At 37.6% G+C, this 14,185-nt stretch overlaps 2 protein-coding genes across 3 annotated transcripts; one reads left to right on the top strand and one right to left on the bottom strand.

Annotated features, from left to right (window-relative positions):
- Positions 1-1,722: 1,722 nt before the first annotated feature.
- LOC130429966 (uncharacterized) lies at positions 1,723-9,566 on the bottom strand. Its single transcript, XM_056758821.1, has 9 exons — positions 9,431-9,566; positions 8,617-8,931; positions 7,600-7,914; positions 6,544-6,813; positions 6,275-6,475; positions 4,443-4,571; positions 3,932-4,267; positions 2,079-2,354; positions 1,723-2,008 (listed from the first exon to the last, which is right to left on the bottom strand). Exons 1-9 carry the CDS (start codon positions 9,477-9,479, stop codon positions 1,866-1,868), a joined length of 2,034 nt encoding a protein of 677 aa, XP_056614799.1. The 5' UTR covers positions 9,480-9,566; the 3' UTR covers positions 1,723-1,865.
- Positions 9,567-10,145: 579 nt separating this feature from the next.
- On the top strand, positions 10,146-14,149 carry c10h19orf44 (chromosome 10 C19orf44 homolog). 2 transcript variants are annotated; one of them, XM_056758969.1, is made up of 8 exons: positions 10,146-10,770; positions 11,406-12,017; positions 12,117-12,366; positions 12,626-12,702; positions 12,776-13,181; positions 13,264-13,353; positions 13,439-13,605; positions 13,699-14,149. In XM_056758969.1, exons 1-8 carry the CDS (start codon positions 10,669-10,671, stop codon positions 13,786-13,788), a joined length of 1,794 nt encoding a protein of 597 aa, XP_056614947.1. In that variant the 5' UTR covers positions 10,146-10,668; the 3' UTR covers positions 13,789-14,149. The 2 variants fall into 2 exon arrangements, with proteins under 2 accessions (XP_056614947.1, XP_056614948.1); XM_056758970.1 differs by having other exon boundaries at positions 10,146-10,441.
- Positions 14,150-14,185: the final 36 nt, after the last annotated feature.

The following is a 14,185-nucleotide window of genomic DNA, read 5'->3' on the forward strand; positions in this document are numbered from 1 at the left end:
CCAAATAATACAAACAAAGATGAGGACCTTAATTCAGTAATAATACATTTTGTTTAGGAATGACAGTAAAAGGAAAGGCTGTAAAATACAAGGAATGAAAGAATTGACTGCATAAAAATACATTTTTAACTCTCCAATAAGAAGGCACATGTGTGAATGATTTTCTTCAACTTTGTCAGGCCAGAAATCTGAAATCAAACTCATGAAACTCTTAAAAGATGATAAGCATTTTGTTTGCGATAAAATAATGAATATACTGATGAGACCTCTTCTGTAAAGAATTGGTAAACTCAGCTAAAACTAACTGCTATGCTTGTGTGTGTGTGTGTGTGTGAGTGTTACGAGCACACAGGCCTTTCTTTTCTCACATTTTCACATGTATTTTAGTTAGAGGAAGGAACAGGACTGGTGAACATTTAAAATAGTCCTATTTTAAAGTCAGAGAATTGAAATTGATAAAATATGATAATTACTTTAAGTAATCAAACCATAAATGCAGACTCAGATCTAAAACTCTATTTAATGATTAAAATCTTACTAGCAGTCAACATACATATTTTGCACAGACACACATCCATACTTTTTGCATTGGTCAATAGAGATCAAATAAGGACTTTGTGTGACTGATTTTGACAGAAACTGACACCTACATAAATAGACAGAAGAGAGATATTTTATGGCCTTTAAAAGTTTGATGAAGTTTAAAGGTTGTCCATGATTGCACACACACATGTAGACCATTTACCAGGACTCTATTTAAACACACATCTCTGCCCATGTTCTTTGTCAGGTTGACTCGTTGTTCATTCTCTTCTGGACTTTCAATAAACAATTATACGGTTTCTGTGGTGTGGGTCGTCTTGTGTCCGGTAAGCCTGCTGACACACGTTAGCATCGACTATAATACTACTATAAATATATCTTACATTGCTTGTTACAAATGGAAGACGGTTTTATACTAACAGGAAGTATATCGGTTTCCTATATCGGCTTCCGATATCGGTACCCGCCTCCCTTCCGTTAAGTAAGCGAAACATAAAGTGTGCACAAAGTGTGCACGGTCTCTTTGGTTTACTCACCTTTATTTCACCTATGTATTTTGGTAACAGGAAGACACAGGCATCTTAAAAAAAATTAACACATTTTTCTATAGTTCACTCGTAAAAAAGATGCTTCAAGTAGTTCTTCAAATCAAGAGAACCCCTCAAAGGTTCTTAAACGAAACGTTTATTTTTCCTCTTTTAATCGAAATATTTTCATAAAAAGAAACTTTCGTCAAACAGATAAGGTTGTTTGGATGTTAAATATTTCAATGACCTTTAGTCTTTTTGGTACCCTTGTGCCGCCTCCCTTTGTGATGCTTATTTTGGGGCATTTGAATTTGTTACAATGTTTAAATGTTTACACCTTTCTTAAAATATAGTGTTACCCTTTCAAAAAGTAGCTTCACATTGGCACCTAAAGAGGGCACATTAGTACCTCAAAGCAACACGTTGGTACCGAATGTATTGGAAAATAAATGTAATGCTGATTTGTTCTTGAACACAATACACACACACAATTCTGTCTACTAACAGTCAAAATTTACTTCCCCTTGGTGGGCAAAAATTTGCAAATACAGCATTAGTCAATTTTTTGAAAAACAAATCATAAAACTGCAATGGAGTCTATTCAATACATCAGCTCAATATGTATAGCAAAAACACAACCAACCTAGTTCGTAGGTTATCTGAGGGAAATAAACATGATAAAGCAAAGAAAGAGACAGAATCTGTTTTTAAATTCAGTCACTAGGGGTCGTGTCTTGTCAGCATTTACTGATCAAGCATTAACTGAAAAGATCTCTAGATGAAGTGTGTAATGATCTATGATCTTCTCTCCTGTTCAGCTCTTCTGGATCTAATATCATAAATCAGAACAACAAGAGCTGCTACAGCAGCCACGCCCACCAGAGCAGAGACGATCAATCTGATCACAGCTTCAGCAGTGACACAACAGCTGTCATAGTCTGAGAAAATAAAAATAAATGATGAATCAGAGATCAACTGAATGGAAAAAACACATCACGTGTGACTCACCTGAACACGGCTGACATAGTTGAGTGATGTTGAGATGTTGTGTGTGGTTCATGATGGGATTGTTGATGACACATCTATATGTGTTTGTATCCTGATATTCCACCTCCAGAGGTAGAGAGAGTCTGATGTTGAGATCAGACACACTGATGCTGGACAATAAACTCTTTCCTTTGTACCAGGAGAGACTCACATGTGACACATTCATCACTGAACACAACAACGCACATTTTGAACATTGTGAAGTGTCCCTTGTAATGACAGGAATGGGGAGGCTAGCTGGAAAACATTAGAATGAAAAGAAAAAAGATCATTATCAGACATGTTCTCAGATGGAAATTAAGTTTATGAATCAGATCTGTGAATAGCAACAGGAGGTTTCAGACAAAGTTCATTAACAGAAGTCGTGCCACTCGGCGGCCATGTTTGTAACGCCTCTGGGTAGCTATTTATGTCATAGCAAGTCCACGGTCCAATCTACTTGAATGGGGGAAAGGCAGATATTTCTAAAGTTGCTGGCAAAAATCTAAATTAAACAGCATATTTAGGACCAATAATTAACTAAAGAACTATATCTTAACTTTGGTTTGCTAAACTTAAATTGCACTAAAAATCCCCTTTTTTGAGGTCGCCTCATCTACTGCACATGGGCACAGGCTGGTAGGCTGCTCACGAGAGCCCCACCCCAGAGAATCGTCAGTTACTGACGATTGGCTCGTTTTACTGGAAGGCGGGACTTTCTTGGCTAGAGCGGCCATATCCAGCACCTCAGAGATTGGGGCCATGTCTGAAATATCATACAATGTACTGAATTTGAATAAGTTCCTATATTGTATGACTGGGGGTAGTATGAATACATTTCGGACATACTACGTCCGCAATGTTTTATGGTTATGTGACCTTTGACCTATGACGTTTTGACAACATCCTACAGGTGAGATTTAATTTGAAAAAAAATTGTCACGAGAAATTCATTTGTTGGCACTTACATTAAACACGGCCGTCCGCTTGAAAGTTTTATGCTATATTTATTTGATTTACTTTTGAAATTTGACCGTTGCTCCCGTGGCATCATCGGATGGATAAGTGTCCATCCGATCCACACTCACGAATCTCGGCGGAAGTAGTAGACCATCCGTGTATTTCTCGCCTACCATATTTGCATACTGAGGAAGGGTTTTGCATACAAAAATACGTCATCTCTGAGTCACCCTATTGAGCGTTGAATTACTCGCCATTCCTTGTAATGGCACTGTGGCATCTTGTTAATTAAAGTCCCTGTGAACCGGAAGTTGCGATCGTTTTTACTTCCGTCAGAATACGGGGAATTTCGAAGGAAAATGAATGGGCGTGGCTTGTGTTTTTTGTGAATTGATGGTGGGATGTAGGGGAATTTCGAAGTAAAATGAGTGGGTGTGGCTTGTGTTTTTTGTGAATTGATGGTGGGATGTAGGGGAATTTCGAAGTAAAATGAGTGGGTGTGGCTTGTGTTTTTTGTGAATTGATGGTGGGATGTATAAAAACAGGTGTTTCATTTTTAAATGAAACTGGCTCACATTTGAAGGGGAGGAGTTAACAAATGCTCCGCCCAAGACGTCATATTTACGTAATTTGTAATCATTTCATGGCGGATCTTAAGATAATGAGGGTACATGGATTTAAAAAAGAAAAAGGCCCACTTTGATAAGCTATTTACTGTAAGCGGTGCAATATTTCATGAAAAAAATAAGAATTGTCATTTGATCACACATGTGCATCAAAGTAATAAACGCTTAATACAGATTTATTGCGTGTGTAAGTGGAAGATAAAGATGTCAGTTAATAATCAAAAATAATTTATCTCAGTTAGTGCTTACCACTATAGACAATAACATTGAATCTGTGTAAGTTGTCCGTAGCACGTCCGGTGATCATTTCATAAAGTCCAGAGTGTTGACTTTTGATGTTTGTGATGGTGAGAGATCCCGTCTGGTCATCCACGCGCAGCCTGCCTCTGAATCTCCCATCAAGGACATCAGAAAATACTGGGATTGTATCAGTCACTCTGTGAGCTATGAGGGACTTTTGCGGTCCATATGTCCATATTATCACCTCAGTAGGCCTACAATGTTGTTCAATAAGTTCAGTGCGTAGTGTGACAGAATCGCCCTCCATCACTGACTTAACTTCCTCTTTACTAACACAAAACACAGCTGCAGGACACAATCAAGGTTTGTCACAGATGATAGAAATGTGTATTGCAAACAGACACAAACCAGGATTCAAAGTATATATCAATAACATACTTTTTAAGAATACCTGTGAATGCAAAGGCTGTAAAACACACAAAACTTAAATATGAGGGGAAAAAAAGTATTTATCACTCACCGTTTAGACAACACATGCACAAACAGAACAATAACAGGTGAAACATGTTCTCCACCGTTTCAATCCAGAAATCTGAAAGGGCGAAATTCGAAAACTCTTGAATGCTGATGAACACTCTGTGGTATATGACTTGTGTGATATGATCAAAAAGTTTACATTACTTGCGTGTGTATCTGGGTGTTTGTAAAACGGTGTGTATGTATTTTAGTAACAGGAAGGAACATGACGCTAGATCTCGAAACACATCACATCATTATGTGTGTTTATCCCATTACGTATATACAGATACACATATAGATCTTGTTCCTGTAGACAAACCAGTGCAGTTAAAAATCGCAAAGGCCATGTGTTCAATCCCAATGAACACACATTAGTGGTTGGAGCTGTACCTCGAAAACAGAACTGAGAGAAAACTCAGTCAACTTTCATTTCCCTACATGCCAATTCTTTTACACCGCTTGAATTCGTCACTTTCGGTTTGGGTAGAAGCGTTCACACTTTTGTCAAGAATAGAATGCTATTTTAGAAAATGTTTTTTCTTAAAACAGCACAAACATGTTGTCATTAGATGCATTACACGCTTGCATTTTGTTGCATTTAAACACAGCAAGACTCAGAATAAAAAAAAACTGTATTTTGTAAACAGATAGGATTAGTATAGCAAGATCTACTCCAATTCATTTGTTAGTTCTCGGAAGAAAATACATCAACCAAGAAGTATTTTTAAAAATCCTCTTCTGGATCTGATGTCATAAAGCAGAACAACTAAAGCAGCTAAAAAAAGTCACGCCCACCAGAGCAGAGACGACCAATCGGATCACAGCTTCAGTAGCATCACAACAGTTGGACTGAGGATTGTCTGAAGAAAGAAAGACAAAATGAAACAAAGATCAGGCGAATAAATAAACACAAACATCATGTGTGACTCACCTGAACACTTGTGACAGACTCTAGTGATGGTGAGATGTTGAGTCTGATTTCCGAACGGATTGCTGATCATCACACATCTTTATGTGTTTGTATCCTGATATTCAACATCCAGATGTAGAGACATGATGCTTTTTAGATCAGACACTTTAACTGGACATTAAACTGTTTCCTTTGTATCAGGAAGACTAACTGAACACAACAACACACATTTTGAGACTGAAGATCTTTCTGATGATGGAGGATTCTGCGAACAGTAACTATTGATGACGGGCACAGGAAGACACACAATGACTCGAAATGTTGTATGTTTATAAAAACATTTTTAACTCACCGAGTTAAGCCTCGAGCAGAGGCAGAACAAAAACGTGCGAAACATTTTCTTCGAAAGTTTTCGTCCAAAAGTCTGAAAACCCAACGCTGATATTTGTATTCGAATAAACGATGAGTGCTCCTCTGAACGTCTCTCTGTGTCACTTCGTAAAAGTACACAGTCTGTCTGGTATTCTCACCTATATCTCTCCTACATGGTAACAGGAAGGAAGAGGAAACTACCGCTACTATTTGAAAAGGATTTATTGTCGTATTATATTGTTTACCAACTGTCCAGTTTCACTTCTCTATGTCGTGGGTTGGCAACACATGCACAATAAGGCCTTTTAGAAAACAAACAAATGACAAAATTGAAATGGATTCAATTCAATGTATTGTCTGAATATGCGTTCAGCAAAGAAATGACTCTTATCTTATCCAAATCAAATCACTTTATTGTCAACCATAAACACAAGTGCAACAGTAGGTGAAAACTTGGGTCCAGTTTTCTTAACTTGAATAACTTCAGTATTAGTTATCTAAAGGAAATATGAAGTGTTTGTGCAAAAAAGTCAATGTTCATGTTCTGTCACTAGGGGGCGTGTCCTCCAGTCGTGTCATGATTCCATCAGTAACAGTTAAGATCTCTAAATCAAGTGTGTTTGGAGATGATCTTGGTTCTGCTCTTCTGGATCTGATGTCATAAATCAGAAAAGCTACAGCAGCCACGCCCACCAGAGCAGAGACGACCAATCGGATCACAGCTTCAGTGGTATCACAACAGTTGATTTCATCTGAGGAAAGAAGAAAGCACGATGAAGATCAGCTAGGTGAATAAACACAAACATCACATGTGACTCACCTGAACACGGCTGACAGTCATCAGTAGTGAGATGTTGAGTCTGGTTTTTGACGAAATCGTTCAGCACACATTTGTACGAGTCATTCAGACACTCCAGATGAAGAGGGATGCTGTTGATGTTGAGATCAGACACGCTGACGCTGGACAATAAACTGTTTCCTTTGTACCAGGAGAGACTCACGTGTGCCACATTCATCACTGAACACAACAACACACATTTTGAGACTGGAGATGAAGAGTCTCTGGTGATGACAGGAACTGGTAGATGAGCTTCGAATATAAATAAATAAACAAAAAATGATTAAGAAATCATTCATGTTCATTGACTGAGTTCACGCCTAACGTAAAGTTTGAGTCTGAATCAGATTCCTGAATAACATTGAGATGCCAATCAGTGCGTTTTTGTCTCTTTACAAATGAGTATCAGTAAATGTGTTGGATACATTGTAAAAAAGAATAAAAAAATCCGAAATTTCTGTCAGCTGCTGCAACAGAAATATATCGTAAAATAATAGTTTTTATCTGTAAAGTTTCAGGATATAAGGATATGTAACAAAAAATCCTTTTTTTCTTGCAAATTTACAGTCTTTTTCATGTCATTTGATAGTTTTTGACACGAATTTCAAAATAAACTCCAAAAATAAAATCTTGTAAAAAAACTGATATTTTCTGGCAGCTGGCACCAGAAATAAAGTGTAAAATAAAAACAGCACATGTTTAATTTAAAGATGAGTTGTTCCAAAAGCTTATGTAAAAGGTATCTTGCCGATTAACAAGATTACCCCCGTTTTTCTTGTAAAATTGAAGTCTTTTTCAGATTTTTTTTTTACCGTATTTCAAAAAAAGAAAATGTGTACATTTTACGTGGAAAATCTTTATTATAGGCCTATATATATATTATCTGTTTAAATAACGGAAATATTCTGTTTTTTAAATTACAGTTTTTTCCAACTAAAACTTAGATTTACATATTTTTCCTCATTTATTTGCGTAAAATTCCTTGCCAAACAACAACAGAGTATGTAGCTGGCAGTGCAAATAAACATCTCTACTCACAAAACACAGTTACACTGAATGTGTACGAGGTCTCCGTCGCATTGCTGATCGTCATTCGATAAAGTCCAGAATGTTGAGTTGTGATGTTTGTGATGGTGAGAGATCCAGTCTGATCATCCACCTGCAGTCTGCCTTTGAACATCCCATCATGAACATCGTCAAATATTGAGACTTTATTGAATACTTTATAAATTCTAGCAATGAGAGTGTCTTCAGGTCCAAACATCCACTCGATCTGCTCATCTCTCTGTATGTCAGTAAGCTGAGTTTGTAGAGTGACAGAATCTCCCTCCATCACTGACACTAACTTAGCTTCTGCAGACACAAGGTTTAAAACAAGTTGATCAAGTAGATGAGCTTTAAATATAAATAAATCAATAAAACTGATTAAGAAATCAAACATGTTTACTGACTGAGTCCATGCCCAAAGTAAAGTTTGAGTCTGAATCAGATCTCTGAATAACATTGTGATGTCAGTCAGTGCGTTTTTGTCTAACCACGCATGGGTATCAGTAAATGTGTACACTTAAAAAAACGGACATTTTCTATCAGCTGCTGCGACAAAAATATATCGTAAAATAATAGTTTTTCCTGTAAAATTTCAGGATACAAGAATATATAACAAATCGATTTCCTTGTTTTCTTGCACTTTTTCTTTCTTTTTCTGTCATTTTACAGTTTTTGACGCTTTTAAAAAAATAAATTGCAAAAAATTTTATCTTGTTAAAAAACTGCAATTATCTGGCTGCTGCACGGACACTAGAAATAAACATTAAAATAATGTTTTTTCCCTTCTCAAATAACATGTTTCCCCCGATTTTCTTTTAAAATTTTATTTTTCTGTTATTTTAATTACATTTTTATAATACATTCAAAAATGTGTAGAAAATCTGTAATAAATAACAGAAAGGTTCTGTAAAAGTACAGTTATTTTACAATCAAAACTTATATTATACATTTTCCATAAGTTATTTGCGTAAAATGTAGCTGGTAGTGCAAATTAACATCTCTACTCACCATACACAGTTACACTGAATGTGTACGAGGTCTCCGTCGTGCTGCTGATGGTCATTTCATAAAGTCCAGAATGTTGAGTTGTGATGTTTGTGATGGTGAGAGATCCAGTCTGATCATCCACCTGCAGTCTGCCTTTGAACATCCCATCAAGAACATCGTCAAATATTGAGACTTTATTGAATACTTTATAAATTCTAGCAATGAGAGTGTCTTCAGGTCCAAACATCCACTCGATCTGCTCATCTCTCTGTATGTCAGTAAGCTGAGTTTGTAGAGTGACAGAATCTCCCTCCACCACTGACACTAACTTAGCTTCTGCAGACACAAACAGACACAAAGTTTAAAAAAGATGTTGTGTAGATCAACAGCAGCCTTTGTGGTTGCCTTTTTGTGTGAGTTTTAAGTCAAAATCATGAAAATAAAATTGCCCCTTCCTATCTATCTGAGCTCCTTTAGGTTAACAAGCCACTTGGGTCTTTAAGGTCTTTAGATCGAAGGGTTTTTTATGTTTGGAAGGTATTTATTTATACTGTAAAGTTTTGTAGAGACATAAACAAACACACAACTTTTCCTCTTGAAAAGAATAACTGAGCATAATTAAACAAAATGTTTTTTTTTTAGATTTATATGAACTCATAAGAGACATTTAGATACTATAAACAGAATCATTAAATCTCTCCAAATATAGACACAAATATAGACACAATCCCGATCTCAAACTAGATCCCATTGTACTAATGTTTGATATTTAGGAATAAAAGCGAATGTAAATGATAAGAGTTAAAAAAGGCAATAAAACACATTTATATCTCACCAATCAAACGCCACATGCAGATAGAGAACAAAAACGTGTGAAAAAACATTTTCTTCAATAGTTCAGTGAAGAAATCTAAAAAGACAAACTCTTGAAAGATGACGTTTTGTAATAAAACAACAAAATACACTATTAAGTGCTCCTCTAAAGAAGTGATGTTTAACTTAAAGAAAACTAATGTGCTTGTGTTAAACCACATAGTTTTATCACATTGAATTGTCACTATCTTTGTGTATTTTCATAACAGGAAGGAACAAGACCCTATAGCACTAAGAAACATCTAACACGTATCTCATTATTATCTGCGTGGTTATCACTCGCAGGCTTTTATATGTCATTCTCATGTGACTGCTTTAACTATAATTCGTTTTTTTTCTTCGTATTGATCATATTTTATATCATGTTATTTCATGCTAATGAAAATAACCCTGAAATATTTAGATTATAAAGATTAAATAAGATTAAATAATATAAATTAGTAATGTTGTCTGTAATTGACTGACAGATAAATAGATAGAAGTAGTTATGGCTTTTAGATGGTTGTTAGATAAGCAGCATAAATGTACTAGAAAGATTCTCATATTACGTGTTTATTACACAAATGTTTCGGATAATTAAAAGAACCGATTCAATTATGGAGCCCCGCTGCATTGGTTGCGATGCTGCTTCTGATTCATAAGAGAACCGGTTCAAAAGAGTCATTTGTTCGGACTTAACTGACTATAAAGACGTCTTGTCTTCCTAATACTTTCCGGAACAAACGTCTAATCACTATGAAGCGCTTCTGCTGTATCGTTTACATTTATTTTAAACAATACTCTATTTTAACAGTATATTTATATTTAATAGTATATTTTAGACCGTTAGCTGTCACAACTGATTTACATTTCAGTGAAGGAAATGAACTCAGCACTTCCGCCAGCTGATGTTGGTTGCGTCATATCCTTTTCGACGTTGTCATGGTAAACAAAAGGGCCGCGGGACGCGTATGCATGGAGAAAGCGATTTATTGTAAGCAAATTGACCTCTCACGTTTATTTACTCTGCGTGCTTTTAATGTTAATATAGTACGCTTGTCTTTGCGAGAGAAACACCGCAATTTACGTCCATTATTTGAAAGTTCGGAGCTTTCGCGATGACTGTGGCAGATGAATAAGATCTAATCTATGTTATCAAACTAAATAGTTCACCAGAGTGTTTAGTTAAAGATGTGATGATGGTCTAACTAAGCAATCCAGATGGGCAGTCGAGGAGGATCGCGGAGTTCAGTTCTGGACAGGGCGAATGCTCATCTCTCAGGACAGAGGATTTCCAGCATCTCTAAAGAGAAAAGAGATGTGGTTAGTCCTTTTCATATATATAATTGCATTAAATGAGTGATATAACACGGTATAACGCAGTGTGTTTACACGATTTAAGGTTAAAAACGCTGTATTTTCCATGTTTGTATCTCCTCGCCCCGCCTCTCTGAAACGCGCTGATTTTTTACAAAGCTCATGCTCTGAAAGCGAGGTGTGCTATGATTGGTCGAATACTGCAAGCGTGTGACGGAAATGTAAAGCCTTATACCATATTCGGAACATCAGGTTCTAAAGCAATTGGACTGACATGTACGCCAACCTTAATTGTGTATACATTTGTGCGGTCTTAGTCAAGTCATACCACCAACTGACGTAGATTTTTGGTGGTGTGGTTACACAAGGTTTCAGGCAGGTCTGGGTGAGCATTCGCTTTTAGATAGAATGCATCTTTTGTTCAGACACTTTTGCAATTTTACATGTCTAATACATGCATGGGCAACGTATAACGCTGTAAAGACACATATTCGTATCATAGGACTCCTTTTAAGCAAATGATCACCCCAAAATAATCTTTCTGTCAAAATTTTTTATCAACTTGGTAACCTGGTAACTTTGTCACACCGTACATGTGTTATACCTTTTGTTTTAGATGCGTTTGTGCTTTGTCTTTCTAGGGAAACTTTAGAACGGCGGGACCACAAATCAGACAGACTCAGTTTTCAGACCTGAGTGACGTCTCTTCCACCTCACAAAGTAAAAATCGTGATGATCAGTATGACCTTGGAACTAAGGCATTGGAGAACTCCAGTATGGGTGGTGGGAGCCGATATCTGAAGAAGACCGCTAGAAATGCCACCAGAGAGGGTCCTCTTGGTACTCCTGCTGGAACAGACACGCTTATGTTTAAAGCTCAACGCATTTCACAGAGCGCGGCTTTGAGCAGACTCTCGCTCATCGAGAACCGCTTTAGAAACACGAAGGTAAAAGGGGACGGACCTGGTGTCCAGACAGAACCACAGGACGCACATCTGTCACTGCAGTCCAGCAGCGATCTGAGCATGACCGGAAGTCGTTTTTTGAAGAAAAAGATACCATCTGAACCTCAAGAGCAGTTGGTTCCACAGAAAACACAGTTGAATGCTTTTACACGTGGTGTGATGGAACGTAAAGGAAGGACATTTAGTCCGGACAGTGATGAACAAGACATGCAAAGACTTTTGGGAGATTCCTTCAGTTTATCAGAAGATACCGTGCAAAAACCAGCAAGTCCTCAACTAGTAAATAAGGTATTACATCATAAAGTCAACACTAAACCTCATGTTGTGTCTTTCTAACCTGTATTATGAATTCAGAAGAGGACGATAAATATTTTGGTCTCTTTCCAGTTATACAGGAAGAGCAGTAAAACATCTATTATACCTTCTCCAACTTCTGACGGCCATGACCGACACATTCAACCTTCACCATCACCTAAGTCCTCCAGCAGACCGGTCTCACACAGGGTCGTGTTCGCTGAACAGTCAGTGTCTTCTGAATCAGACCACAGTGAGATCAGATCGCTGGATGATCTCTTTCCTGTTGCTGCTGCGTCGGATTTAGATGACACTGTGAGCGAGAGGAGTGCTGCGTCTGATGGTCAGTCACTTGTAGATTGAGAATCGTCTGCCACATACAAGACAATTATGTCAATTAACTTCACATCTAGAATACGTCTTAAATACATCTAGAATGCATCAATTAGTCAATGAATGTTTTTTTTTCTGTAAAAAATACAATGTAACAGAAATTCTGGCTTGTCAGACATGTTTGCTTTTCTTTCTTCACAAGAAATGAAATCAGAAATTATCGACAGATAGAAGAGTTAATTTTTCGAAAACATGTTTTTGCTCCACAGATTTTAAACTTCACATAATGTCGCTAGATGATCTGGCCCCCGTCCTCTCCGAGGTGTCTGAAATCTTGCCGGACAAGGTTTGTTAAACGGTCGACAGATATTCTGACTCTTTTATTATGATGCGCAACTTACATTTTCTTTCTTCCACAGATTGAAACGAAAGCCAAAACAGAAGACAATATCAAAAAGTCACCTAATAACGTCTCAATGGTTGGTTCCTCACCTGCACCGGAACAAATTTCTGCAGCCTATGAGAGCGATTTCGAAAGCGAGATCCCATTTGAAGAGCCGCTTAGCGCCAGCGAGATCTCTGAACATCTCACAGATGAAGACGGAGACGTGGTCAGCGAGGCTCAGGACAGCTCTTGCAAATCTCAAGATGAGGATGTCACTTTATCGGGATCATCTCGCTCATCCAGTCGCCATAGAGTTTCTTACTCAGGATCTTCATCACAGACAGGTTCGGATGAAACGGTGACCCAGTGTCCCAGTCCTGACCGTCAGGTGAAGGATGCCGCTGTTCAGACTCAGACAGACGGTCTGACGTGGTCATCAGGTTGGTTTTGATTGTCTGTAAATGTGATGAAATGTGATCATTACATGTTTTGGTGAGATCTTCTTGATCGGTCGGTTCACAGGCATGGCTGCTACAGGTCCATCTCTGGGAATGACTTATGTGGATCCGATTCCGATAGCCAGTCACACGGTCAGCGCTGAAGCCATCGAGAGTGAGTGTTTCATTTATATGAAGCTGAAGAACCAGCTTTTTATCATTGCAGTTTAAAGTAGCCGATTATGTTTTTAATACTGCAGGCCTGACATCCTACAGTCCCGCCATGTTAGCTCTGAACGACATGTTACGACAGCAGTTGGCCCTCAGCGGGGCTTTTATAGAATCTACCCGACGTCATTACACATCAGTGCTGGAATCACTGGGTCCTGCCAACTACAAATACACCACACTAGAGGACACTAAAGAGGTGAGGAACTCCACTGCACTTAAAAGTGAGCAAGTGTCCACACCCAACATTTATTTTTGGTTATATGTTAACGTTCTTTATTTCTCTCTCTAGTTCATCCGCACTCACAGGCCACCCAAACTGAGCATTGAAGAAGCTCTACAGGAAGTTTTGAAGGAAATGAGAGACTATCATTACAATTAGAGTTCATACAAAAAAAGAACTCGGTCATTTATTCTCAGCTTTCTGGAACACATAAGATGTTTTAAAAAATGTCTCTGTTGTTTTGTGTAAATACAACGAAAGTTAATGGGGTTCAGTGTTATTTTGGTCATCAAATTATTTTATGTTGTGCAGAAGAAACTCAGGTTTGCAATGACATGAGGGTGAATAAATTGTTGAATAAACTGTTGAAACTATAACAAAAACATTTAGTGGTTTTAAAACCGTGACTTTCCAATACCTTGAAACCTGTTTTCGGCCCATGCCTTGTTGAAACACACCCAAAATACACAAGAAAGTGTAATGCCATGATATGTGCCTAATAAAAGTGTATTTTTCAGTATGCTTTGTAAATTCTTTGAGGTACGATCTGACGCTC

The sequence above is a fragment of the Triplophysa dalaica genome, chromosome 10 (genome assembly GCF_015846415.1).
Source record: "Triplophysa dalaica isolate WHDGS20190420 chromosome 10, ASM1584641v1, whole genome shotgun sequence".
NCBI classification, from domain to species: Eukaryota; Metazoa; Chordata; class Actinopteri; order Cypriniformes; family Nemacheilidae; genus Triplophysa; species Triplophysa dalaica.

Excerpts from the sequence above, each read along its gene's own strand:
- c10h19orf44 (XM_056758969.1), top strand. The coding sequence starts at position 10,669 with ATGGGCAGTCGAGGAGGATCGCGGAGTTCAGTTCTGGACAGGGCGAAT. Across the intron at positions 10,771-11,405 it reads CTAAAGAGAAAAGAGATGTG|GGAAACTTTAGAACGGCGGG; the intron begins GTTAGTCCTTTT and ends TTGTCTTTCTAG. Across the intron at positions 13,182-13,263 it reads CGGTCTGACGTGGTCATCAG|GCATGGCTGCTACAGGTCCA; the intron begins GTTGGTTTTGAT and ends GTCGGTTCACAG.
- LOC130429966 (XM_056758821.1), bottom strand. The coding sequence starts at position 9,479 with ATGTTTTTTCACACGTTTTTGTTCTCTATCTGCATGTGGCGTTTGATT. Across the intron at positions 4,572-6,274 it reads ACTGGAGGACACGCCCCCTA|TCATATACCACAGAGTGTTC; the intron begins GTGACAGAACAT and ends ATATCACACAAG. Across the intron at positions 2,355-3,931 it reads CAATGTTATTGTCTATAGTG|CTAGCCTCCCCATTCCTGTC; the intron begins GTAAGCACTAAC and ends AATGTTTTCCAG.